The sequence below is a fragment of the Ischnura elegans genome, chromosome 3 (genome assembly GCF_921293095.1).
Source record: "Ischnura elegans chromosome 3, ioIscEleg1.1, whole genome shotgun sequence".
NCBI lineage: Eukaryota > Metazoa > Arthropoda > Insecta > Odonata > Coenagrionidae > Ischnura > Ischnura elegans.
Window position 1 is genome coordinate 94,112,119 of NC_060248.1, and position 26,840 is coordinate 94,138,958.

General features: G+C 40.5%; 1 protein-coding gene across 1 annotated transcript; it reads left to right on the forward strand.

Moving 5' to 3' along the window:
* Positions 1 to 963: 963 nt before the first annotated feature.
* LOC124156160 (titin-like) lies at positions 964 to 10,860 on the forward strand. The gene is made up of 2 exons (XM_046530517.1): positions 964 to 1,072; positions 8,194 to 10,860. The coding sequence occupies exons 1-2, from the start codon at positions 1,061 to 1,063 to the stop codon at positions 10,210 to 10,212; spliced, it is 2,031 nt and encodes a 676-aa protein (XP_046386473.1). The 5' UTR covers positions 964 to 1,060; the 3' UTR covers positions 10,213 to 10,860.
* Positions 10,861 to 26,840: the final 15,980 nt, after the last annotated feature.

The following is a 26,840-nucleotide window of genomic DNA, read 5'->3' on the forward strand; positions in this document are numbered from 1 at the left end:
GCAACAATGTTATCACTGAGGCCGCGACTCGAGAGAAAATAAACCTCAATTGTCTGTAATACTTTTGTTCCCAGCTTGAATGGAGACTCACACTAAAATTTCGCTATGGCCATGATGTATGAAAAGCTAGGACACTATGTGACTCAGAGTAGGGCCAGATTGTCAAATACTCGCCCTCCGATCCCCTTTCATTGTGTTTTTAATAGAATAATATACCCAGACAATCCGAAGTACTTGCATCTCTTTCCCAAGTTATATCATGAATGGGCGTAACATGCCACTGGTTTATTCATGAAAAAATACGGCAACGGTGTAATCCCTCGCAGACGCCGCGACTCGAGGGAAAAAAATCAATTGTCTGTAATAATTTTTTTCCCAACTTGAATGGACTCACAATAGGGATGTCGCTATGGCCACGATGACCAATTGTCAGGGAGGGGATGCATTTCTTTGACGGAAACGAAGTAGATGAAGGCGTCTGAGAAGGCTTGAGGTGGGGGGGGGGGGGAAAGGAGGAAGAGTCTGAAGAGGAGGAGCTTCCAGGAGAGAGAGAGAAAAGGAAAGCAGATCGAAGGAGGTGGGATAAGAAGTATGGGGTTGTGTTTGAGGGGGGGAGAGAAAGAGAGGGGTAGGGAGGCAGAGACCGCTGTTGGGGAGACTCCTCAAGGTGGCTTCTCCCGGAGGAGGGGAAGGGCGACCCTCGGAACATACACTGAGGAAGACTGTCCGACAGAGACGCTGTCGAGAGGTGGTGGGGGGGAGCCCTCTTCGAAGTGGAGGGAGGATGGGCAGGTGAGTGTGGGTGCCACTGGGGGAAAGTTGTCGGCGGTGGAAGGGGTTCGTGAGGGTTGAAGGAGAGAGAGAAAGAAGGGGGAGGGAGGGTGTTGTTTTTTCCAGAGGGGTGGGAGGATGGTCCCTCCTTTCCTCTCGGAGGAGAGCGAGAGTGAGGCGTAATGGCGGGCGTATAAATTGGCACGAATGGACCTGGTTGTTGGCATTACCGTGTGGATCACAGCAGCAGCGGGAGGCGTAGGACTCTTCAGCTGCCACAGGACACAACATGAGGGCTGCGGTGAGTAGTGGCGACGAAAAGGCGCCCGAAATATCATACACCCCATATCTCTCACCCCCACTCCCCATTAATACTACCTGTCCCCTCACCCCCCAATTCCCATTAATGTTACCTACTCATTCCCCAACCCTATCCTGTACTCTACCGAAAAATATTCCCAATGAACATGGAGACCTTTAAAAACTACCACCCATGTGTGCCTGCTATGTGTGTGCTATATGTGCCTGCAATGGAAATACATGTGACGGCGTCCAAAACTGGTGAACCCGAAGTAAGACTAGCTAATTTCTTAACGTGAACAGTGAAGCCGATTACTGGATATGAAATGAAGCTCACTCAATAAAAATTTCGCTCGCTAAGAAAAGAGGTAAGGAGACAGTCATTGAAAAATCGTTTCATGTGATTCAAGTGAATGGTACGACCGACTTTGAGACTGGTCGTAGATCACAGATATAGCGAAAACAATTTAATTGTATCGTATATAAAACTCCTATTCCTGAATAATTTTGATGACGCCGTTAAAAATTTTTAAAATTCATTCAAAAAGTTAATTTTATGTGCCCCCTCAAATATAAAAATAAATAATTACTAAATATGATTTCCGAGCAACAAAATTAATAATTTAACAATGGATTTTCATGGGAGCAGTGAGCTAGCTTATTTTTACTTGTCATAATTTACGCATAACTGCAGTAAGGAACAATTTGGTGATTAAAACAGAGTTTAAAAATAATGGCATATTATCAATTATCCAAAGATATAAAAAAAATTTGAAGAGAGCTAAGTTTTTGGAGCTGGACTTGGTCTATGACCTATGTATTTCCATTGCATTTGTAATATAAATAGTGTCTTCCATTTTTTATGCTAGACTAAAATATCATGTCATGTATGTTCAGCGACTCTAACATTGATTTTTTGGGGTTCTTTATCCATTACCGCTTGAATACATAATTATGTAGATAAATGTTTAAGTACGCTGAAGTTGCAGAATTTAGGTTTGCAGTTTGAGGGTTTACTAAGGCCCATTTTGTTCGTAAAATCACTATCTTTGGGGTTTAGCAACAATAATAGTGCATGTGTAACTCTGAGCAATATTAGGTTACAGCCTAAGCAAAATAAACTTCCCACAGGACGAGGATGAGTTGGTATTCATGTCATACACTTAGTGCGCGTATCTACATACACGGTGAAAGGTGAACTTCAATTACCGTCAAAGTGTTACGGACTGGTGGAAGAAAGTAGGATTTAGGTTCCGCCGACGACGCCCGCCTAACGCGAGTTTCTTCTTCTCGTCACTGGGTCCGCCCTTGCCTGATGAAATCGCCTCCCACGTGTCATCGTGATTCAGGAGCACGAGCGGGAAAAACCGTGACCACGCGCCGACGCTGATCTGCTCTTTAAAAACTTCATTTCATTCCACCCTTCTATCGAGAAGTGTGCTCCCAAATTATTGCCATTGACGTGATTAAATGGACTGCCAGTGAACACGCTAATGGACTAATAGGCCTTGTTAGAGTTAGGAATACGTAAGTTTTAGGTGTGAAAAAAATCAGCACTTCGTAAAAGTAGTTTTTAGTTTGTTGACATAAAATAACTATAAATTAAATTCTATCACAAATTTTATTAACGGCAATGTTGCACTCATTCACATTCTAAAATGTCTAACGATCTACACTTCCTACACGGCATTCATTACATTACCACTTTTGGCCGTATTTCAAATACATTTCATATTTTACCAATTGAACTCGTAACTAACTTGTTGTAAAGTATTATGACGAAATTTGAAAATATTATTCTTCACTACATAACTATTTTACTCAAATAATGTTCACTTCGAAAATAAACCGAGTACTTGTTTTGTTCTATGTAAAAATCTCTTGGACTAAACCGGATTTAGAAGTAATGGTTATAATTGGTCTGCCACACACTAGCTTGGAGGCAAACTCCACTATTTTTATAAGCACAGAAAAAAATTCCTCAAACACACAACACATGCCGTTTCAACATTGACCATCAACATTTTCATAGGCGAAAAATGTAGATCATAACTTCCCACGAGATTGTTCTCGTTGGGGGAGGTAGCAATTAAAGCTGTGAGTTTTGCGTGCTGAATAACAGTTTCTAATACGACAATGAGACCCTTCTCATAAAATATGACTTTCTCGCAGAGCATGGAGGCATAGAGATGCATTCGTTCCATATAAATCAACCGAGGACTCGTGCAGCGCATGACGGGAGGGAAGGGGGAAATAAATCCAGCCTCAAGTGCTCGGTAAATCCTTCGAGTTATTTTTTCAATGAAAAAGGAAAACTCAAAACCAGGACAACAACATGCTTGGAGATGAAAGGAGATGTAAATACGATCGGCGGAGTGTGAGAGCGAGGGAAAAAAAACCTAGAAACAAAATAAGAGAAGCTCTGTGGACATCAGGTTAGGAAAGCAAAAGCATAGGAGCGGCCCTAAAGCCTCCTAAAGTTTCAAAACGAGAATGTACGATAGGTGCGCGTAGGTATCTAAACATTTTTTTTCGAGCACGTATCGAGGGAAACGGAGTTAGTCTCTTCTCAGACCCAACCCTTTTTCTCTCCTTCGGTCACGATGTTTTTCCACCCTTGAAGCACCAAAAAACAAAAACGAAGGGAGGAGAAAGAGATACAGAGAGTGAGAGAGTAAAAAAATGATTTTGAGGTTGGTAAAACCGGTCCGAGAGCTCATTGCCTTTGGAAGGCCGGCGGACAGGAGGAGGATGAGGGAACATCGCGATACGTAATTGTGGGGAGGGGAAAGCCGTTACGCATCTCCTACGAGAGGAAGGAGGTTTAGAGGGCCGTGAGAGAAAGTGTTCCCATCGGACCTTCGGGCACTTTTCTTCTCCCCTACGGGCACGGGGGGGGGACGCAAGGAGACGGGTTACCCATCCATCCATCCCTCCCGCTCCTATGTTCCCGCCGCACCGCGTGTGATGACGCGCTCCGTTGAGTTCATTGATTTGTTAGAGCCGAAGGGCACTCGGTCACTGAGCCATCGGGGCAACCGCTCAAAGCGGGAGTGATTTCATATACATTGAGTGTGGAGGGAGAAAAGAAAGGGTTTGGAGAGGATTTATGCAGCACAGCGCTCAAGCTTTTTCATCTCACCGAAAATTTTCTTATTCCACTATTAAAAGACCAATTATTTCCCGCCTATCATCGGGAACCAAAGCGGAATGACCATTAAAGCCGCTATAAAATTATTTCACGTCGTTGGGTTGTGATTTAGGTACCTATAATTTGTAGGTATTCCGATCGAGGCCCATACCTTTATTTCGTTGAAATGAGAGTCGTTGAGGCAGAGTTATTACTCACGCGCGCCATATTGTCAGGAATGGAATCATGTAACACGGATGGGTCTGTAGAGAGAAGTAGAGATCATTGTAAGAAGAGAGTACGTTATTTCAAGCATGAATGAAGTTATGCAAAAAAAGGATAAGTCATTCGGACACTATACAACGCGAAGAAAGGAAAACGTGCATGACCTTAATTAATGTAAACCACTTTGTCATTTACATTCAAATATCGCTAATCTGATGATAACATTGTGATAATACTAATTCTTCTTAGCATTCAGATAAAACTGCATTGAATTACCCAAAGGTTTCCCCTGGTTCAAGCATATGTGCGTATCCAGAAATGCATTCGTAGTTCAATGTGATTGAATACTCAAAGCATACTTAAGCAATATAAAAGCTTTCGTTAAAATGTTTTGGAGAAACTACCAAGTTCACTGAGCCTTTTCACCATCCAGTAATGGTATCCCTAATTTATTCCTGCATAAGCAATATAAATATTCGAAAACCAACTCGAGAGGAAATTAGAGAGAAAGCAGGGAAATTACTAGGAAATAAAAATTCAGCAACCAGATAATTATTTTTTCCATACTATTTTGCGGAATTACCCTAAGCAGCCAGTACAAGATGTTAGAAGAAATTACAGATATAGAGATATTTGTAAATATGATATAGAACTCAAGGAATTTCTTAAGTATTACTCTCCTGAGGCAGTGAAAGTCATTCACATATGCAGGCTAAGCTAAAACTTTCAACCGAATCCTCACTAGGGCCTAACATTAATTACCGTGTCTGATGTATTCAACCAAATTTCCAAATCACTCTACCACTGACCACAAATTAAAAGCCTTTTTTTTAATGGCCAATGCCTCCAATTTTCTCAAGTCAAAGATTTAGGGATGAGTTAACAAAGGGGTTAACGTCAGAAATGACTTAAAGACGGCCTTATCTAGGTACCCAAACACTTTCGCGCATCCTGGAGGCCGCAAGGAAGGGAATCCGGTTTTTCTGGCTTTTCCGAGGAGTCGTTTTGAAGAAATTATTTATCACGCATCCAAAATTGGATCTGGAGTGAAATTTCACTCTCGCCCATCCTACTGTCCGAAAGGAAGGGAGCCACAAACAGGTGACCGTCGCCCTCGCCCAAAAGCAACGTCCCAAATTAAAAAAAAAAACATTCGTCCTTCCCAACTCATTCTAACGGCTTTCTAAGAGAGAGAAACAGACAGATGTATGCCCGCGGACAAAAGTCAGCGAAGAGATATACTTTTACAATTGGGTTGTCACGCCAGAGTTATGATAAGTTTCTCCGCGAACATGATTCGGCCACCTAAAATGTATGCTCCACACGGCCGATCCCTTTTCCAGATCAACATCAACTCCGTGCAAATAAAATTTCATCGCGATAACGCAAGGAAATCTATAACAGCGATCGACTGGCATTGTTAGATCTGACGTATCAAGGATCTCGTTTCCTTATAGAGGATCTTACAGAAGTCGAACACATCGCCTCGTCCTCAAACATAATATTTAGCATTTTCATACTGATTATTTCCTTAAGCTACTAATGGGTCACGGTGGATCGATAATCCGATCTTCGGTGAGGAGATTACACAATTTTTGCTAATACTAAACCAGATCTTGTACGCGGCCAAATTAGAAGAGATGGATTTCCATTCTAAACATTGCTCTTGCCAATGACAGCTTGAAAAGCGATCACCCATTTGGAAATATTTCTCGATTTTATATTGAGGCAATATAATAAAAGTATCGCCAATCCGTATTTACAGATGGTACATTCATGCGGGAATTTTGATGATTCATAGAGGAGTTCAATGTTTTATGAATCGCCAAACGGCGAGTGTGGATGATACAAAATTTGCAACGCGTAGTAACCCACGTAATGGCACCCATTAACTGAAGGTTTGTGCCTCATTTACCGACCAAAATGTATTCTCTTCACCGTAATTTGTGGAAGCACAGGATATCGTAACACGGCCGTACTTCATCAGCAGGTCGTGTACCAGTAAAGATATTTAAAATTGCTTCAACGAAAAAATACATCGATATTAACTATCAGAAAATACATATTATCTCCCATTTTGTATCTGTGGCACAATTGCAAATAATTTATCGCTTATTTTATCAAAATATTGCTATAAACTCAGAGTAGGAGAGAAAAAAATATTTCCCACGAGAGGCGAGAGTAGGCAACAATTATCTTTGCTTCGATTGTCGATCGTCCCTACGGTTCGAAGACTGCGATTTTCGGTTAAAATTGTTGAGCAATAATAACGCATCGAGATCGAAAATGAGAATAAATGATACAATCGATCGAACTCGATTATCGTCAAAAATATTAGAACCATTGAGAATATCTAATATATTATCTTATATAACACTCAATCCGCTATTTATTCTATAGAATCACTCGATACATCAATCGTCCATCGATGGTGGTCGTTTCAAGTGACGAGAAGCGTGAAATGAGAGAATTAGTAGCCTTGGGTTCCGTTCGATACAACGTGCTGACTCGGTAATTTCGAGCTTGATCGCGGTGAGGCGGGTTTGGCGATTTTTTCAGAATGTTTTCCGCCTACGCGCCAGGTTATTGCACCAATCGCCTCAACCCTCCCCTCCCTCCCTGCCTCGCGAGCAGCCGGAATTCTCGCAAGCTCACTCATTCATGCCCAAGGTCCGTCAAGGTCCCCTCGGCCGACTCACGCAAGGCTCAACAACAAGAAGTCCGGCGGCGGACAAATATTTGCCCTTGCGGGAGGCCGCCTTCCGCAACGAGAGAAAGGCTGCCTTCCGAATAAACAGCGCGGATCCAATTGGCTTCGTAACCATTCGGCTTCGTTCTCTCTTCTCCTCTTGAGAGCTCTTCAAGTTCCGCAACAGGTGATCCACAGTGAACGCCTGTGACGCGAATACTTACGCGGAGTGAAAAAAATTTTTAAAAACACATCCTTCTCCCATCGTCTCATACATTCCGCATTCCTCTTGTTGGGTAAAAGATTCTCCCTTTTGTACAAAAATTACGCAATTTCGCAAGAATAGATGATACAAGAACCGATTCATCTTCCTCTCCTTCCAAAATGACAATTAACTCATTCTAGACATAAGTATAGGTTAAATTCAACCAATACTCTCACGTAGCTTAAGAGGTAGTGAGAGAAGAAAAATGCAGAGGAACTAGTCAGGAATAAGTCATCATAACTAATATTCTATAGTACGCAGGATAAATCATCGTTTAATTGAAAAAAAATTAATCAGGAATAGAAAATAGCAATTTCATATAAAATTGAGGTAAGCGCTGCGAGCAAGAAGCCAAGGGCCCGCTATTCGACTCCAGCTCCTAGTGACATTTTTCTAATTTAATTTAATACTTGCTGCTGCTTGAGTAACTTTTAGATTAGATGAAATTTAATAGTGTGGCTAACTATAATGAGGTATTACTTAAAGAACTCTATCTTACTAGAAGTTTCCTAGTGCCCCCCAACCACTCGAAAAAAATTAGCTACGGCCAATTCCTTGCTCCACGCATATACTTATCATGAAGGCCACATGAATGTCCAAAATAACGCTTAAGCTCTTCATATGCCTAAGAATCTCATTTAAGGTAGCATCATCAAGGCTGCTTTAAAGTGGCCAAATACGAGTACTCTTCAAGTTAATTCTGATATAGATTTTGGGTTATTATTAATTTTTAACTGAATGCACTCAATCCTGAAAATCTCTCTTTGCACTCTTTCACAAAACTAATGTGTACCGTCTTTTCTCTCCCAACAGTGCCTTTTATTATTTTGCCTGGCCATCAGCGCCTTGGCTGAAGAAAAGGTCGAAGAGAAAGTCGAGCCAAAACCCGTGGAAGATCAAAAGGTTGAGGAATCAGTCAAGACCAAGAGAGGAGTCTCGCTAGCGTATGGAGCGCCATTGACATCAAGCTACTCTGGCGTATCAAGCTACTCTAGCGGATCAGCATACACCGGTCCAGACGCTGGAGCGATCACCTCATGGAGCTCAGGAGGTCATGGATCGTCTCCGGCTGGCTGGCAGCAAGCTGCTGGATGGTCTCAGGGCGGTGGTAACGGATGGACCCCCATCGGCGGCAGCTCATACAGCGGCAGCTTGTACAGCGGCAAAGGTGCAAGCAACGGATACGGATACGGAGATGGTGGAGCTAGCAGCGGATATCAGTCAGGTGGTGGATATGGATATGGAGGTTCTGGGGGCGGATGGCAAGTCGAGAGCGGTCATGGTGGATGGAAACAAGATGCTGGCTGGTCATCGGGAGGAGGATGGGAACAGCAGGGATGGAACGTCCATAAGCCAAAGCCCGAGCCCATTATCAAATACGTCAAGGTTCCCGTGCCTCAGCCATACACAGTTCACGTACCTAAACCCTACCACGTCACTGTAGAGAAGCGTGTACCTTACGACGTGGTCAAAAAGGTTAAGGTCCCAGTCGAAGTCCCAGTAGACAAGCCTTACAAAGTCTTCGTGGACAAGCCCTATGAGGTACCAGTCGTGAAGAAGATCCCCGTCCATGTTCCTGTCGAGAAGCGGGTCCCGTATGAGGTCATCAAGAGGGTCCCAGTCAAGGTCCCCGTCCACGTCGACAAGCCATACCCCGTCCATGTCCCCAAGCCTTACCCAGTCCACATCGAGCAGCGCGTGCCTTACACCGTCATCAAGCGAGTCCCAGTCACCGTTGAGAAGAGGGTCCCATACGAAGTCACGGTTGAGAAACGCGTGCCCTATACCGTCAACAGGCCCTACCCCGTCCACGTCAAGGTTCCCGTCGACAGGCCATACGTCGTGTCAGTCCCTCAGCCCCAGCCATACACTGTAGAGAAGCAGGTCCTCGTCCCTTACGAGGTGAGGAAGGAGGTGCCCTATGAGGTTATCAAGAGGGTTCCCGTGCCCCAGTACGTCCACGTTGACAAGCCTTACGATGTTTACGTGCCAACGCCAAACATCAGACACGTCGAGACCAAGGTTCCTGTGACACTCGTCGTGGAGAAGCAGGTGGCCCAGATCATCCCAAGAGAGAGACCGTTCCCAGTCCACCTCAAGAAGGAACACCCCGTGCCCAACGAGCAGCATGTTGACAAGAAGGTGCCGGTCGAGGTCCAGCACCCCGTTCCCAACTACCAGGAGAGCAAGGTCCCTGTCCACGTACCCAACCCCACCCCCGTTGAGAAGCACGTACAGAAGCCCCTCCACCAGCAGGTGCCCCACCCTGTCGACAGGCCCTTCCATGTCGAGCAGGAGCATCTCAAGATCGTCCACGTCGACAAGCACATCCCCCTGCCCGTCCACAAACCCGTCCCCTACCCCGTCGAAGTCAAGGTTCCCATCCACGCTAAGAAGGTCGAGAACCCTTGGGCGTACGCCGGAGGTTGGCAGAGCGGTGGAGGAGCCGCTGGTTGGCAGACCGGCGGAGGTGCCACTGGATGGCAGAGCGGTGGTGGTGGCGTTGGATTGCAAACCGGTGGAGGCGCCACTGGTTGGCAGAGCGGTGGTGGTGACGCAGGGTGGCAAAGCGCCGGCGGAGCAGTCGGAGGAGGTATCATTGGAGGAGGTGCTACCGGAAGCGGTGGCTCTTACGGTGGCCAATACGCAGCCGGATACTCCACGATTGGCGGTGGATACGACGGAGGTGCGGTAGCCGAAGAGTGGAAGTCCGATGCCGGTGCAGATATCGGAGCTAGCGCGGGAGGCAGCTCGTACGACGCGGGTCAGGGAGCAGCGGGATGGCAGTCTGGCGGCTGTGCCTCCGGTTGTGGTGGTGGATGGAAGAAGTAAAACTTAATCTCGAATTTGTGACTTTGATCCGAGTCTGTGCCGGACAATCGAGAAAAAAATCAATGTTCCTGATGAGATAATTTAAGAAACCACCCCAATTACGAACACTTCTGCCATTATTTAGGCTCACTCCTGATAGGTTTTTATTTGTTACGGGTACGGAATTGCGTGATCCATGCATTCCAATCATCTCTATCTATTTTCCGGGAAGTGATTGAATAAATACTACCTGAGGGGTTGAAAAAGTAACGGATGCTTTGGATCAAAGCAGATTTCTGTTGAAGTCAAACTTGGTAAAAACACGGTAATATGCTGGTGGTTTTTAAAAAATCATTAGCAATTTTTCCTTGATTCTTCCTTTTTTTAGAAAGGCTGGAATCAAATAATGAACCAGACTCATTTTTTCAACCTTCGGACTAACACCAAGTACGATTATTTAAAGCCTGAGGGAAGTGTTAGCTTTCTAAAATAACAAAGGCAGCGTGGTAATCGCCGAGTGATGAGTTAAATTTGATCAGGTTACCAAAATATCTTATATAAATTTTGATACAATTTATACTTTATTATAAAAATGAAAAAGCTGGAGTGGATGACGGAGTCACTTCATTAAAAAATATATACAAAATAAAATAAAAATATTTCAATATACCAATGTTTTTCATTTACGATCCCATACTCCAAACTTCTATTATATAAACTATTCAGCTACGAACTGAACTTCAAGTTTCTATGCCTCCGGAATAACAAAATTTTCTCTCATCGTTTTCTGTTTAAGTAACCAGCTATGTCTGCAATCGAGGAAAGTAATGTCGATATGAGGTTCTCTTTCGGGCAAATGAAATATAATAATAGCGCAATGTAGAAATACAAGAAATGCATCAACTTTTCGATGCTAAAATTGGTACAGTCACAACTCTATAAATAAAACCACAATATGCATAAGGGATTAATTTCAGAATATACTATTGTATTTGTCTTTTTAAAGATCCATAAAAAAATCATTTGGGAGACTGCTGTTGAAATTTCAAATGAAATCAAAAATGGAATTAAAGATAAAAAACCTCTTAGGTGATATCATTGATTCATGTAGGGACAATCTCCCAATTTCAAACTAACCATTTGTAAATTAAGTGCATGAAGTGGGGTAAAGAGCAATTAATAGTTAGCTATTGAAATCATAACTTTTATTTTACTTAAGAAAATTTGTATCCTGCTAAGTGAATCATGATTGCAACAGTAAAAGATTCCATGCGCTGAATAACATTAAAACCAATTTCAAATGTGACATTCTTAGCACTTTTACGTGAATAAAAGCAGCAGCAAATGGTGGAATGCTGGAATAGGTTATCATGGCTCATAATTTTTAGTATTACACTGAACTGAATATCTAAATGAAAAATATTTTGAGGGAAGCACAACGAACGAATAGCCACTGTTTGAGCGGTTGAAATGATTACCACTAATACACTGGGTTTATAACAATTATTAAGCACATTTCTGTTATTAAATCAATGATTTGGAAGGCAAAGCACCAGACGTTCATGACTATTTTATTTAACGTGACAAATTTGGCACACTTCAAAACTTGGAAGACTCACTGATTTTTGTACAACTTTTACTGATATTTGTGCAATAGGAACACTGTTTCTTGTAGACTAATCAGAGACTCACAGCATGCATTTATGAAGATGCATACAATGAGACAAGTTAATGAAATAGGGTAGCGTACCGGTCTCTTTATATTTGATCTTGCCATTGCATATATAATACACCACACATGGTTCTAAGCTATTTATTCTTTAGACGACGTCGTTATATTATCTACTTTAAAATGAAGTTTTGTACCACATATAAGACAGTTGAAATCATTGAAAGACTTAGAAATACAGAGGAATTCCTCGTTTGGCACAAGCACTAAGAACGGAGCTACTTGCTTGAATAAATTATTATCTCTACACATTTATTTTTTATTATTTCTTTCCTGACACAATGACAGGTTTTCGAGTCAGAAAATCAAGCAAAATTCTTTTGAATCAAAGCATTCCCCTCAGAGAAACACATGTACCAATTGCACTTACACCTTCAACTCATTCGGAACCGTTCCTAATAAGGTAAGAGGGTGAACTAATGGAACACAAAGTCAAAGGTTGAGATACAAGATAGAAACGTTGGCGAGAAAATTCTAAGATTGAAAATTAGCTTACAATCACCATGGCGATCCGGAGAAGGTGAAAAAAATAGGGCAGCGGACCTTTCCGTTCGTCAATAGCAAATAAGAGGGAAATCAAGAGAGCGTTATGAATACAAAGCCATTCTAGTCCCTTTCCATTCCCACGATCCGTGACGTGCGGCGATAGTAATAGTGAGGGACCGCCCGGGCCAGCGTCATTCGCGCCTTCAAAACCAATTGCACTCGGACCTACCGGGCTAGGGGGTTTATGCAATCGCTCCAACCGACAGATTCCAGTTCCATCTCCGAGATAGTGAAAGGCGCCCATCTGAGTTTCCCACGAGAATCGAGGCAGGGAAAGGGGTTTTAGGTGATATGCTCGCTCCGGGTCTTAACAGAGGATCCAAGATCTAGCCAACACCTTGCTCGCCAACGAAAGTCCGCGTTACGCTGTCTAAGGCACAATACGATCCCAAATCCTGGGGGCATCCCTTCACTATTCGCGGAGCAACAGACTAAACGTCATCCCAGACATCGCGCTTATCAGAATTATAAGAGTGGAAATGCTTTTCATGCGATAAATTCAGCAAATAAATGGCAGAACAGATAAGTATGGATGACATTTCATCCTTTAAAGAAGTGAAAATATAGGAAGACATTACCCTAATCAACCAAAACATCGTTGTGTTGAACACATGTCGTGCAGTATTTTTGTATGCTTAGAGTGAATGTGCTGTAATCACAGTAAAATTTGACAGGGCCCAGCTGATTTGTAATAACAATACCCGTATTTCTGTCATAAAAGTTCGTACGCTTATCAAGCGTTTTTGCTCTTGTCATCGATTGCAATGCCGTATCCACCTATTGAAAACGAAGAGAAAAGCTAATACAGCCAAACATTTCTCTAACCAGATCTTTAATGCTCGGCAGAATCATAAGACGTGAGAGAGAAGAAAGAGTTGTTCAGGCAGCAATGGAAAAATATGGATGGGAAACATAGGAGCAAAGGAAACAGTGAAGAACTGCGCAGAATTCGGGGGTACTTTTTTCCCGTATTATAAAAGTTATTATTTATACCTTTGATTTGATAGAAATAGGCGTCGAGAGAAACAAAGTACCAGACAAATTCGTTTAGCGACAGCAGAGGCCAGGAGTCATAAATGACCGATCAAGCAAGAACGAAGTGCATATCTGAGATCTGAGGGCGAGAAACTCTCCTTTTGACAATTCGATGTTCCTCTCAACCGGAGGTAAGGGAGCAAAGTGAACGAGTATAGATGTAAAACTAAAAGTATGTACTATTGGCAATGAGAAATAATAAATTGAACTTGATTTCTGGAGGTACAGGAAACATTCGGCCAAGAACACATCCGCCTCTCCCAGGGGAGGAATAATCTCTTGACTTCTATATTTTTGTAAATTCCTAAACTCAAAAGATCTGTTTACTCGGTACATTAGCTCTAAGTAGTTTATGTCAATATTTATGGCAGCGAGAATGAACGCCAAAATGTACCGTGTAACCACCCAACTTGAGCAAATGCACGAACAGAAAATAGAACCTGTTCTTATTTGATTCATGCATTTGTACATGCCCCGTTCCGGTCCACAAAAATGGTTCATGCAATCAGACACTAACTTGTACGCGGTAATGTATCTTGCAAACAGGCCTTAAGAGATCTAAGGGAACATTGACATCGCAATGGCTAGAGTATTGGGCTAGGGATCGAAGGCCCCCGGGTTCAAGTCCAGAGTAAACCCATATAAGATCCTCGAGGCGAGATTTCTTCCTGGCCTACCCCGCTTCCTACACTGAATTTGTTTAATTCATCCTATATGGCTAAATTTGGGGCGAACTCTATCCTCACTAATCCATACCAAACTTCATATAGACTCAAGAATATAATTGCATAGCCCTAAGTTCTTAGTACTCTTCATATAAGCGAGAAAAACTGAGCTACTGATTGGTCCTCTAGGAGCAATACAGTTCCATTGATACAAAGTCTTTAAGAATTAAGTCTTCAAATTAAGCCGAACCCAAAGAAGCGTAAAGCCTAGCGGGATTAAATTGCATCGTAAGTTCTCAGTTTTCCTTTCTTGACCGTAGTTCTGCCTCAAAATTGGATGCATAAAAGTGATTTTTCTTCATTACCACCTCACTACTTTCACACACGATATTCGTTATTCGAGATAATGGTGAGCATCTCACTTAATCCCACCTTTTTAAAGGTGCATTCAAGCGTACGAGTCCAAGTTCTGCTGCGGATTGAAATTTACTCCTTTGGGGATAAAGCCGAGGTTTACTACCCCTAAGCCTGCTGAGTACAGCCCTTCTGAGATTTATTGCGCGATTTACAGTCAGCCAAGGGAAAGCCACAAGCTATCGTATTCAAAAACCATGCATGAAGTTTTTCCCTTATTTTCTCGCAATTTTTCCAGCGCTGAAGGACAGAGGGCATTTCATTTTTGCACGCTAGTTTCAAACTGACCGGATGCATGAGCAATAATTTCGGTTGGGTTGCGAAAACACAGACATTAAATCAAATCCAACAGGATCCAATCTCCGATGAATTTTGGGGAGGGAGAATCCGAACGCCTGCTTTATTCTACGGCAAGGGTGAAATTCGTGAGAGGAAAAACCGGCATACAAAAGGCGTGAAACTGTGATATAGAGCCAGCAGTGCGTGGCCAAATGCTGAGGATCATATTGGAAGATAATTATTCGAAATAATGAATGCACTATCGCAAATTCCCAATTTTATCGGCAAAATAGATAAATAAACCTACTTTCAACTCTTTTGAAAAATTTTAATAGAGCTAAGCCAATGAAATGCATACAAATAAACTTCAAACAGTAGACATCTAAGATAACCTTTCCAATGTATCATATAATTTCCTCCTAGTATCAATTACCTAAGCTGTAACTGATAGCTCATAGCTTTAAAGTTCAGAGGTACATAATATTGTTATTTCAGAGCTATGTGACATAAAAAATTCATTAACAAAAGTCTGAATTTGGCGTTGATAATAAGTCGCAGCATACACGCGATTTGATATATATATTTTTATGATTATATTTACTTTTTTGCGCAGCATAATATGATTTTATAATACAGTTATAACCATGTACCGATGCTTTCCTAAATTTGTAGAGGAGAAAAGTAAAAAAGAGCTTTGGTAGGGTATTAAATTTTATGAAACAAGTGGTGAAGTTAGGAGGGAGGCCCAGGGGGTCCCGGTTCCTACCCTCCCCCCCGAAATATAAGAACACAATTAATTTCCTTCATACTAGAAAACCAAATATTGAAAAATCATGAGTTTGCAAATAGATTTCTTCGAGAAATGATTTTTTTCGAATATGAAAAGCGTTAAAATTAGTTTTAAGCCCTCTACTTAGTAGCATATTTTTCAATTTTCACCCCTGGTTTTGGACCCCCCCTGAACGAAATTCCTGGTTACTTCTGCATGTACTCACTGTATGAAACTCCTCGTATACAAAAAAAATACAATATAAAACAACTACGACATAAAGGCCAACGACTATCGGATTTAATTCAATAGAGACGAATTACATTGACGAAAAATTCACAGGTTTTTCAAGGATATGAAATCTGCAGCTCAAATCTCATTTCCTATATCGAAGAATTTAATCTCGAAAAAGAACCAGTTGACGCCGTAAGCGGTCGAAGAAATTACAAGTAGTAAAACTGTGATGAGAATAATTGGATCACGTTATCGCGTTCTACAAATCGCTATATCAAAACATTTTAACTCAATGACATTCTCTTTTTGTTTCTAGATCGTATTCCTATGAAGCAATAACCCGGTGAATCAGGTGATTGAAAAAAAAATCCCTACGCTTAAAAAATGTCGGATCATTCCGAAAGTTTGCAGATAGGAATGCTAAAAAGTTTACCATTCAAATCTAGGCCAGCAAAATAAAAACCATGCCACCAAATTCCAATCAAAATAAAAGGGAAAAGCTTAGGCAAAGTTACATAAAAGGAAACTTTATCAGTAGTGAATGGGCTTGCTAATCAGGGAAGCACAATACTCCCTTGTGGGTGAGAATTACCTTTTGCTGCTCGAGAGCAATGCCTAGTATCAAAGAAACAGGCGATTAAATGATACAGCAGAGATGAAAATGACAGGAATTGAAAATGCTGCTTATCTCTCAAAATTTCAGGAGGTGTTTCCAATACTTTAAATGCAAAATACCTCACAGTATTTGAAATACCTAACTTCGCGACTTTCAGACAAAATAAAATGCCCCAACTTAACCGAATCGGGAATTACACGATATCACAATCGATATCACAATCGATATCACAATCGATAACACGTCAAGTGTTATCACTTACCATCAATAGATTCCGCTATTTTATTCCTTGTTCATTCGTGATGGAGGGACAGCGTTTCTATACGATTAAGTAACTCTCAAGGAGATTTAGAAAAGGTCTCCCTTTCACAACTCTAACAAAATCTTTTATTTATGGATGATGGTACAAATGGCGCAAAAAGAACTAGGATGATGGATAAGCCATTACAAAAACAGTCGAGTTGCAAAAAAGTCATCTGCTTGAGAACTCTTACGTTTCCTCGCCATCGATGTGCTCTGTACGATGACCCTCTCATTTGCGGAAGGAATCGTTACATCGTCCAGGCATTGTACCGGGATAAAACCTTTCCAATGCCTTTCTCCCTCCAATAATTCTCTCTCCGGTGTTAGAAACGTGCCAGTACACCCCTACACATCGGAGTAATTGGAAGTGTGGCCAGTGTAGGGAACGATTGTCATTACATGGTCATCAACTAAAACTCTCATACACGCAACAGGCTGGGAATCAGTGGAGAGCTTGAATACATCTTGGGTGACGATCCAGATCACCTCACTCGTGCCATTTATTTTTTTCAAAAGACTGGTTCTTTTAGTAAAATATAGAAAGGAAGTGGTTTCCATTTAAATTTCTTTATAATATTATAATGTACTTTTATATTTATGAATTATGATGAGTAGGTGGAACGTGTGGTGCTAATGACCCTAGTTGTCTACGCACCCAAATACGAGTATAGATTACCACTACTATTACCAAAAGGCTTTTTGTATTGATTCTTAAATTCTTACATAGGGGATTTGTTGTCCCCCTTGAATAGAAAACAGAGTTCCGGAATATTAAAAAAAAACACACATCAACATTACCACCATACATATATTGCCTTCAACTGCTTCTAATTATGCATTATAAAATTGTCAACATAAAAGTCACTGCAAGATAAACATAAGAAAAAAACCGATGATAAAACAAAATTAACATACGGGGATAAGCGATATATAATAATGAGCAAGAAATTAGGCCACCCAGACTTAAGATAAAAAATATGTAATAAACCATATTCACGCAAAGAAAGGCATTACCGCTACAACATGGAATGCTGATTATAGTATTTTGTCTACTGTGTTCCTCAGCTATTTGAAACATTTAGCCTCTCTCAGCCGCTATCACGCATCTATTTTCCGAAGAAATGAGAGGCATCCTATAAACATGTATTTTGAGGGAAATGAAAAGCAAATCCCTTGATCCATGGGGGAACATAAAATTCTAGTATGCTCAGTAATCCTTAGTAATCAGTAGTAATGCTTTTATTATTCCGCCAACTCAAACAAAAGTGTTGCTTAAACAATTTATTGAATATGATTTTCTGCAATGGTACCAAAGACTCTAAAGGTTTTATGGATACTCTGGAATCACGAACTCATACTTGATCCATTTATCCTTAGGTCATTAAATTTGATGCTATTCATATATCTTTTTCATACACATTGGGTGGTCATCAGGTGGTAGCCTTCAGTCTATACTAGTGTAAGTTATGGTGTAAATCTGTAAACATTTATTAACTTGAATTAATATCTCATATAATGTCGAAGAAGACTGTGTTTTAACTGCACACATTAGCATTTTTCCAATACATCATAAACGCTTAGTATCAAAATTTTTCGGGAAAGCTATTCCCATTTCTAAGCCATTTATGAAAAAGATCATTTTCTTTGCTGAATGCACTTTCATAAGTGCATAGATGGGGAGAATTATTAATTGTCACCTAGTTTCGGGGACTATTTCGTTCCTCATCATCGCAATAAATGTGATAGTTGATTTGAAAAAATTAAGAGGCTGAACCCCAGAGAAAAATTCAACACACTTTTTAATCAAATGCATGTTATAAATACGTAGGAGTGAAAAGATTAGCTGATAGGAGAACTGAGTGGAGAGCTGCGTCAAACCAATCCTAGGATTGTTGACCAGTGATGATGATGTTATAAATATCCTGAAAGCGGATTTTTCCAGTGAGATAAACCCTTCTTTCCGGACTACGAACCAAAAATGGCAGACCGCAAATCACGCAATCCTCTCACTGCATTATGAGTGCCGCTTTATCGTTTCCTGGGCGGTAAAATCTTCCGCCCGCTGCCTTTTGGCAAGTTCAACCGCCGCGGTTCAACCGCCACTTTTCGCCTTACGATAGAACCGTGGGACAATGTGGAGGAAAAGTCTCGGGAAGATTTGTGCGTTGGGGAGGATTTCGATTGAGTCTCTCGCTGACTCTTACCCTCTCATGAGGTCAAAAGCCTTTCGCTTTTTTTAAAGCAAAATAGTCAGCAGCATGCGGAAGAACGAAAAACGGCATCACGTGTTCGGGAGAGGGGGGAGGGAATTTCTTCTTTGGTATGGAGCCAATTAATCTTCCGTATGTAAGTATATCTTCCGTAAGACTATAGATCTAGTCTATTGATATTAGTTTATTTAGGCCTATCGAAGAAAAATATTTATCGGGAAAAAGTACTGGAGGTAAGGAAATAAAACTTTGTAAGGTTCACTGTTATTTAATTATGGGCACGACCCGGGTTTCGTAACTTGGTTACATCGTCAGGTGACTGATCTTGCATGCATCATACATTTATACACAAAGTACACAAGTGACAGTGAGGACATTTATCGGAAAGGAATAGGACTGGTTGAAAGTGCCGGGGTGAGGGTTAAACACGGACTGAAATAGGGAGAGGGTGTGGGGGAAAGGGGCAGCCTTGATTTGGGACGAGGGTTTTTCTTGTATCTGACCAGCCAGGGGAGGGCGGGGTTAAAGTAGGTGAGGAGACGAGAGCTAAAGAAGGTGGCGGTGTTGGGGAAGAAAGAGAGGATTAGCGGGGTACATTGAGTTTTCTAAATCACAATAGTCTATGGAAGGTCGTCGAGTCCGGCTGTGGAAGGTGCTGGTATGGGTTAATGATGGGAAAAAGTACTATATGAAGAATGCGTGTAGCTAAAAAAAACTCTTGATTATTTCGAACTAATTATTTAGAGTACCTTAAAGAGACAAAACATTTATGTTAAAAAATACAACGACTCTCGGAAATGACGTAAGAAAGTGCTGCGAATATTCAATTCTCATGAACATATTTTCAAAACCTTGTTGATAAACGTTCGAATTAATACTTAGGGAAGAGTATTTATCCATTTATCGTATAGTATTACGAATTTTAATAACATCGAATAGCTACTACAATTATATGGGCGCCTTAGTTAATTGAACAAGGATACTATTTCAAGAATTGATACCCCAGGATAGTCACTTCTCTGAGTCCCACATCTCTCCGCTCAGATTGACTAAAATGACTAAAAGATTATCTGCTTACGTGATTCATGGCCGTGTGTATAATGGAATTATGGGATTGTAACCTTTGCAACTGTACTTTTTATTATTTTTCGCCATATAGGAACTGTGAATATCGGCTTACTGCCATCCAGCTACCTGCAATGTTGCATGTATTACAGCATGAAAAGAAGACAGCATAATTTTTTATTGAGCAAGTCATTTCATAATGATAACCGAGTCGAAATAGCTGCTTACGCACTTCTTATAAAATTTACTCCCGAGAGGAAATTTAAAATATCCTACCTGCCTAGTCATAAATTTCAGTTAACACCAACTTCGGCATGTTCAAAATCAATCATTGAGAGAAAATGTACTAATTGAAGTGCTGATGGCGATTAATTGATTTTTTAATTGCGTTCCCTTAACCCGTTAACACCTAGCGTTACCATATGGTACCAGCTGGTAGTGCAATACTAAACGAGCCAAATGTTTTTGTTATTTATTGTAAATTGTTCGGGATTTTGAGAGTTTTAAACTAATAAGAATATTTATAATTACGTTTTTCAGAAACGTTTGCTTTTTTAAGCAATATTTGACGTTTTTGAGTAATTTTGATAATGTATTGTGCAAAATAGAATTTTTTAAAACTTTTCTGGCATTAAAATGTGAAATTACTAACGCCTATTTAATTTCGATTTTTGACTCCTTAAGGGCCTAGCGGTACCACATTGTACCAGGCTGTATCTTCAAGACTATTAGTGCTAAAAGTATTAAATTTGCATGCAATCAATCAGATTTTAAAATTGATTATTACGAAAAAGTTGGGATGAAATTTTTAATTCAGGCGTTACCGGGTTAAGATATTCTCATTCATGTGGAACGAAAGCATACAAAAGAAAATCCTCTTTAGGGTTGAGTCACTGCCGAAAACACCTTACATTATATTCAGATAAACCCGAAAAGGGACCCTCTCGTGTTTTCGGCATTACCTCAGCCCCGAGGAAGATTCTCGATTAGAGAATCGAAACGTCGGTCACCAAACGACATAATTGAACTGGTTACGCTATAATGGATTCCGGAAACCGTCTAGGGACGCGGTGCAGAAATTCGAAAGCTGAAGTGAGAGGAGGAAACCTGGAATATTGATCCCCGCGCCTGAAATTATCTTCCAAAACGGGGAGGAAGCGATTATTCCTCTCAAAAAAAATCCGACCGGCGGCGGTAAATGAACAGGTCACGGGGTCAAACTGCTAAGGGGTCTCCAGTGTTACGCCGGGGGTAGGAAAAAAGGGTGGACAACGCTGGTGAGATTGCACGTGGTTTGAAACGAGCGCGCACCTGCCAATTTGCAAGGGCACCGCACACCAAAGGTACCAACCCGCCACAACCCCCGCTCCCACACCCCAGAAGACTTTCACGGGGTGGCGACCCCGTTGCGCTCATCTTCCTCCCAGAAGAAGAAGAAGATGACCTTTCGGCGGGGAGAGAGGGTTGAAACTACTCATTACGACCCCTTCTGAGATCGAGTTGGTGGCACGTGAGAGGGAGAACATTAATCCGCCTGAGGATTTCCTCAAACCCGAAAGATCGTGAGAAATTCTATTTTTGTACCACCTTCTGTGGCGTAGAAATGTTACTAAGGTTTATTGTGCTTAAACATGTACTTCATAGAATAAATTTTAGTATCCATCCTTCAATTGAATTTTATGAAAAAAAATACTTTTTTTCATCACCCGGAAAATTCCTCTGTGGGGCTTTTACATTGGACCATGTTAATAAAAAAAATACAACATAAAAACAACCGTACTCTGTATGAGATAATCTTAACCAAGTGGGATGTTAAACCGCGATTGTAAGACCTTTTCCCGCCGCCATCATGGAAACGTACTGTAACCGTGAATTGAACCCGGACCGCCCAAGTGGGAGGGGAGACTTGAACCCTCTAAATCGGCAAAGAGTGAAAAATATTCCCTCGACCAAGAATCAAGCGACAGGTCTGCGGCTTTCCGGACCGCCACACTAAAAGATTCAAATTTTACAAGAAGGGGTAGCATGCGACCTAATGAGATGTTTTTCTTTCTATTGTTGTTGTTGCATTATTAATTGTATTTTATCAATTCTTTTTCTGATGCTGCCGGCCTCTTGGTGGCGGCGGGGGAAATTCCTTGCCTGCCAAACTGGGTTCGAGTCCCGCCAGGGAAAGTTCCCCCTATCAAGGGTATGGTTGTCCATGCACGTGTAATTGGTAAATTTGGTGAACACACCGATGTAAAATGGCCATTACGTGCTGTACTTGGTGAAATGGGATTAAAAAAATAAATAAATAAAATACTTTTATTCATGCACTGGCCAGCTTTTAATTTCGGTTGTCCATGCACGTGTTATTGGTAAATCTGGTGAACACACCGATGTAAAATGGCCATTACGTGCTGTATTCGGTGATATGGGATTAAAAAAATAAATAAATTAAATGCTTGTATTCATGCACTGGCCATCTTTTAATTTCGGTTCCAGTAAATAAAAATACAAGCCAAGGAATTTAAATGTTTGTTCAACCTTACTCACGAGAACGTCTCGTCTCCATGCACCCGTATTAGGAGAAATGTGAGAGAACCATCTCAATGCTTTCCATTTTACTTATTTTAAAAGTAACCACTAAAAAACGTAGGCTACAAAAATTAAGCGAGGGGAAGACGTGACGGCTCCGCGGACTGTCTGTTTACGTTCCGCGAGCATCCGTAAAATGAACGAATACGACAGGAGTGCATCCCGCCGCTTGAGTCACGTCTAGAACATATATGAGGTCAAGTCATAAAAACAGGTATGCAAAATGGAATGAACGCTGCAAGAGAAAGTACTTGGCATGGAAGTCAAGAAAGTATTGAGAGGAGGGGGAAACTAAAATGAAGAATGCCAATTATTCCATGCTCCCATTCCTTACACCATACGTTAGGTATTAAAGTACAGGAAAGTAATTATAAATCTTTCGAAAATATAATTCCAACTTCAAGTCCAGAAACAGACATTTTCAAATAATAGTATTGCGATACATGGTAGCATTAACTAATTTATGTGATTACGCATGACGTCATCTTTATTTATATCATGATATACCATTATTAAACCAAAAAAATCTATTTTTTAGATGTTGCTTACGATTTATTTTCAAATAAACTAAAATTTTGGATTAAAGTAACAAAGTAAAAATACGTTCTAAATTTTCAAAATATTCACGGAAACTGGAATCATCGAAAACATCTGCTGAGAAATCTCTCATTGAGGAAAGCGTACGAAATAATTATGACTGGGTGAATATTCCTACGATTCATGGCTTAAGAGCTGCGGGAGAAAATAATGGCTATTCCCAGCGCTCATTCCATTCCTGCTTCCAGTTTCTCCACTTTCTTTGGAAGTGGAGGATATTGGCTTTTTAAATCAGTCGCTATTTCTGTTGAAAATAAGCTCAAAACTCACACGTTCTTAAAAAAAGCATAAAGATAGCTAAATTTTAGAGACGGATTCAAAAGTGGACCTTCAAATCGTCAATTCCTTTTATTTTCAACTATGTAATAGGATCCGTAATAAAAAATTATGGAAAAGGTTGCAAGCTTTAGCATGTCTCGCTCTTTAAATTACCAAAGGCTAATTGAAATTCTGTAGATAACATACTTATTAAAACAATGTAAAACCATATATATATTTCATTAAATCTGTGAACACGTGATTGTTTTATTTTTACGTTTCAACGAAGTACACCTTGGGTCACTTATGCAAAGCCATCTTTAGAAGAATTTGATTCCTTCCATTTGGGCCCTTCATAATGAAATTACATTTTTTAAACTATTTTCGTTTTTAACACAAAGTGTGCATGGCCAAGAATGATATCTCCTACAGAAACCAAAAATTACCCCAAGTGACCCCGAAAGGAGAATTGATTTAGTCGGCGATTAAACTCATGAAGTGAACACATTTGAAAAATGTTAAAATATTATTTCGGCATGAGTTGCGAGTGTAATACAACTTCTAGAATGAAAAGTGCTTTCTGGCCGGAATTAAATGCTATGATTGAATCTTTACAACAAGTTCATTGGTAAGATACTTTCGTACAGCGTCAAGAGTTTTTTGGTAAACCCTGTTTGATTAATATCAAGCGTTGTAGATAATTAGTTTAGTATTTAGCAATTTAGGGCGGAAAAATACCCTATTAGTACTGGAAGGATGATGTGAATAAGGTTTTCTCCGCACAACAAGGTGTGTAGTTTAAATACATTATTTGCAAAGTGAATAATTATTACTTAGGGAAAGGTAATTCCAACCATACTAATGTGTCTCAAATACTATTTTAATGTTTTAATGGTAATAATTTGACACGTAGTGTTGTTGGATTCGAATATAATTAGTGCTGAATTGGTGCATGGCAAGAATAATATTTGTGTCCTATTCATATTTTATTTCGTTCTTCAATGATATAAAATCCTCCTATACACAAAGGTCGCTATATCAGAATATTATGAAAACGAAGAAAAAATCTCTGAATAAATTATCGCAGCTTCGACGTACAAGGCTGTAAAACGAGAAAGAAATTTTTTATTTACCCCCTAGCTTCCGATACCGGAGAAAATTCCTCACTTACGGAGCATTTACGAGAGAGCACGAAATAGCTCTAAAAGCTCCATGTACACAAATTCCTCAGCGTAATTCGTCGAAAAATACAAGGCCATGACTTCTATCGCACATGCCGCTGGAGAAAATAACAAATTATCTCGATGAAAGAAACTGAGAGCTGGTCAGTCTTTCTCATTTGCCGGTTGGTCAAGCTGGTGAGCACCTTAACTTACATACGTCCCTACGGCTTTCTCTCTCAGGATTAACTTATCGACATAGAAGATACGACCGAGGTCAATCCGAAGCCACTTTTAGCTCTCCGAGATGGATGTTAGCAAGTAGCGCGAGGGGGTATTAAAATTCTTTCGATAGGGAATCTTTTTTTCGTCCACTGCCGAATCCTCCACGGAAATCGAAAAGGGTAGTGTGACCGCCATCGGTAAGGAATTGGCAGCGGAACGAAGTTCGACGAAACAACACGTGTTGCCACGATAAAAACTACATGTTAATGGAATCACATGGTCGGCCTTAAATAAGATAGGTATCCAGAAACAGTAAGCTCGGGCCGAAAGACTTACGATTAGGACGAGAAAGATTGGTGTGCGAGGAAATAAATACCAGCGGTTCCGCTGGAAAGGTATCAGCTGGAAGAAATGTTCAGTGGGAACCTTGTTACAAAAGGGAAAGATATTCAGTATCGCAAATCATTGATACGAAATACAATTATACAATTGAGAGACTATACAGAATACTAGCGAATGTATAGTATGTGATAATACTTCTATTGTAGACTCAGGGGAACACCAGCGTCTAGGACAAAAAATAGCTGTTCCGCTCATATGGGATTAGTGGAAAGAATTGGCATCACAGGAGCAGGTTAAAACAATAAAAGAAACACAAATATGTGAATCATTTATACACTTAAAACATAAATAGAGACGAAAATATTTTGACGACGAATTCACGCTATCCGGAAGTGCTATTTTTAGCACTAATTTTATCGTGTTATCGTTCAATCATGGCTGGAAGGAAAATGTTTGCAATGCACACCATGTTGCCTTTAAATTGAGATGCTGAAAATATAAATTCCCTCCGTGGTATGCCGTCTCTTGATTAGTCATATTTTCATTTCTCTCTTACAATGATGTTTATCATACTGATACACGCGATAGTATTCCCAAAAAGGATGCACATACTCCCGGGCCAAAGCACGCTCAAAACTTTTCACTGAAATGATGATAATATCATACATTTTTCCTGGAAAATTTAAAACCTCGGAATTCAATTCATATGACTTCCTGGGATTCCACTTCCCATGATGGCTAGTGCCCAGTGAACTAACCTTAAGTGACCGAGGACGACTTCATCGAAAACATTAAAATATTATTGGAAAAGTTACGTGAGTATAAAATACTCGAATCTAAAAAGTAATAATTAAAATATATCCTTCTGGGGTGGAAATAGTGACGGTATGGACCTACATAAATCTATTGGAGGACATACTAACCCTCGTGTGGCCAAATGAAAGTCCCATAAAGCGCTTTCTATAATAAAGCTTGTATTTCTGTTGCATTTATTACGACTGGGTACCAATGGGGAACATGCATGAAATTTGTTCATCATGCTAGTTAGTCTCATTGAATAGAAAATTTTCCAAGTCCAAATATATAGGCCAAAACTCTCCTAGCACTACACAAACGTCATTAAATGCTAATTAAAAATGCTCGAATATCGCTTGAAGTCACGTGACCTGAAACGCCTTCTGACGTCATCGCACGGTACACCATTCACTTCGCTAAGAGAGAAGAGTGCTTGAGCCTTGAATGCAACATATCGAAGTAAAAATCTTTCCCAAGCTTTGCAGTAGTTCCTAAAAGGAAAAATTGACCTGATAGGGATTTAAGAAAGCAAAATACCTCAGTTTACTGTTGGTCGACTTCCTCATGGCGGCTGATTTTCTGAAAAAATGATTGCTTCGTCACTAGCGCGATGCGGGAGTAAAATAAGGCAGGTAAATGATTATGCGATTAATGAAAATTGTTTTAAATGATGTGGGTGTCCAACGTAGATCACAATCTGCAACCAACTTATTTTCATTTAATCATTCCAAATCTCCCCAAACAATCTTCTTTGTTTGTTTCAACAACGCCTTGGCAACCAAAAATATTCAGTCTGCATTTTGTCGTTAAGACAGCAATTATTTTCG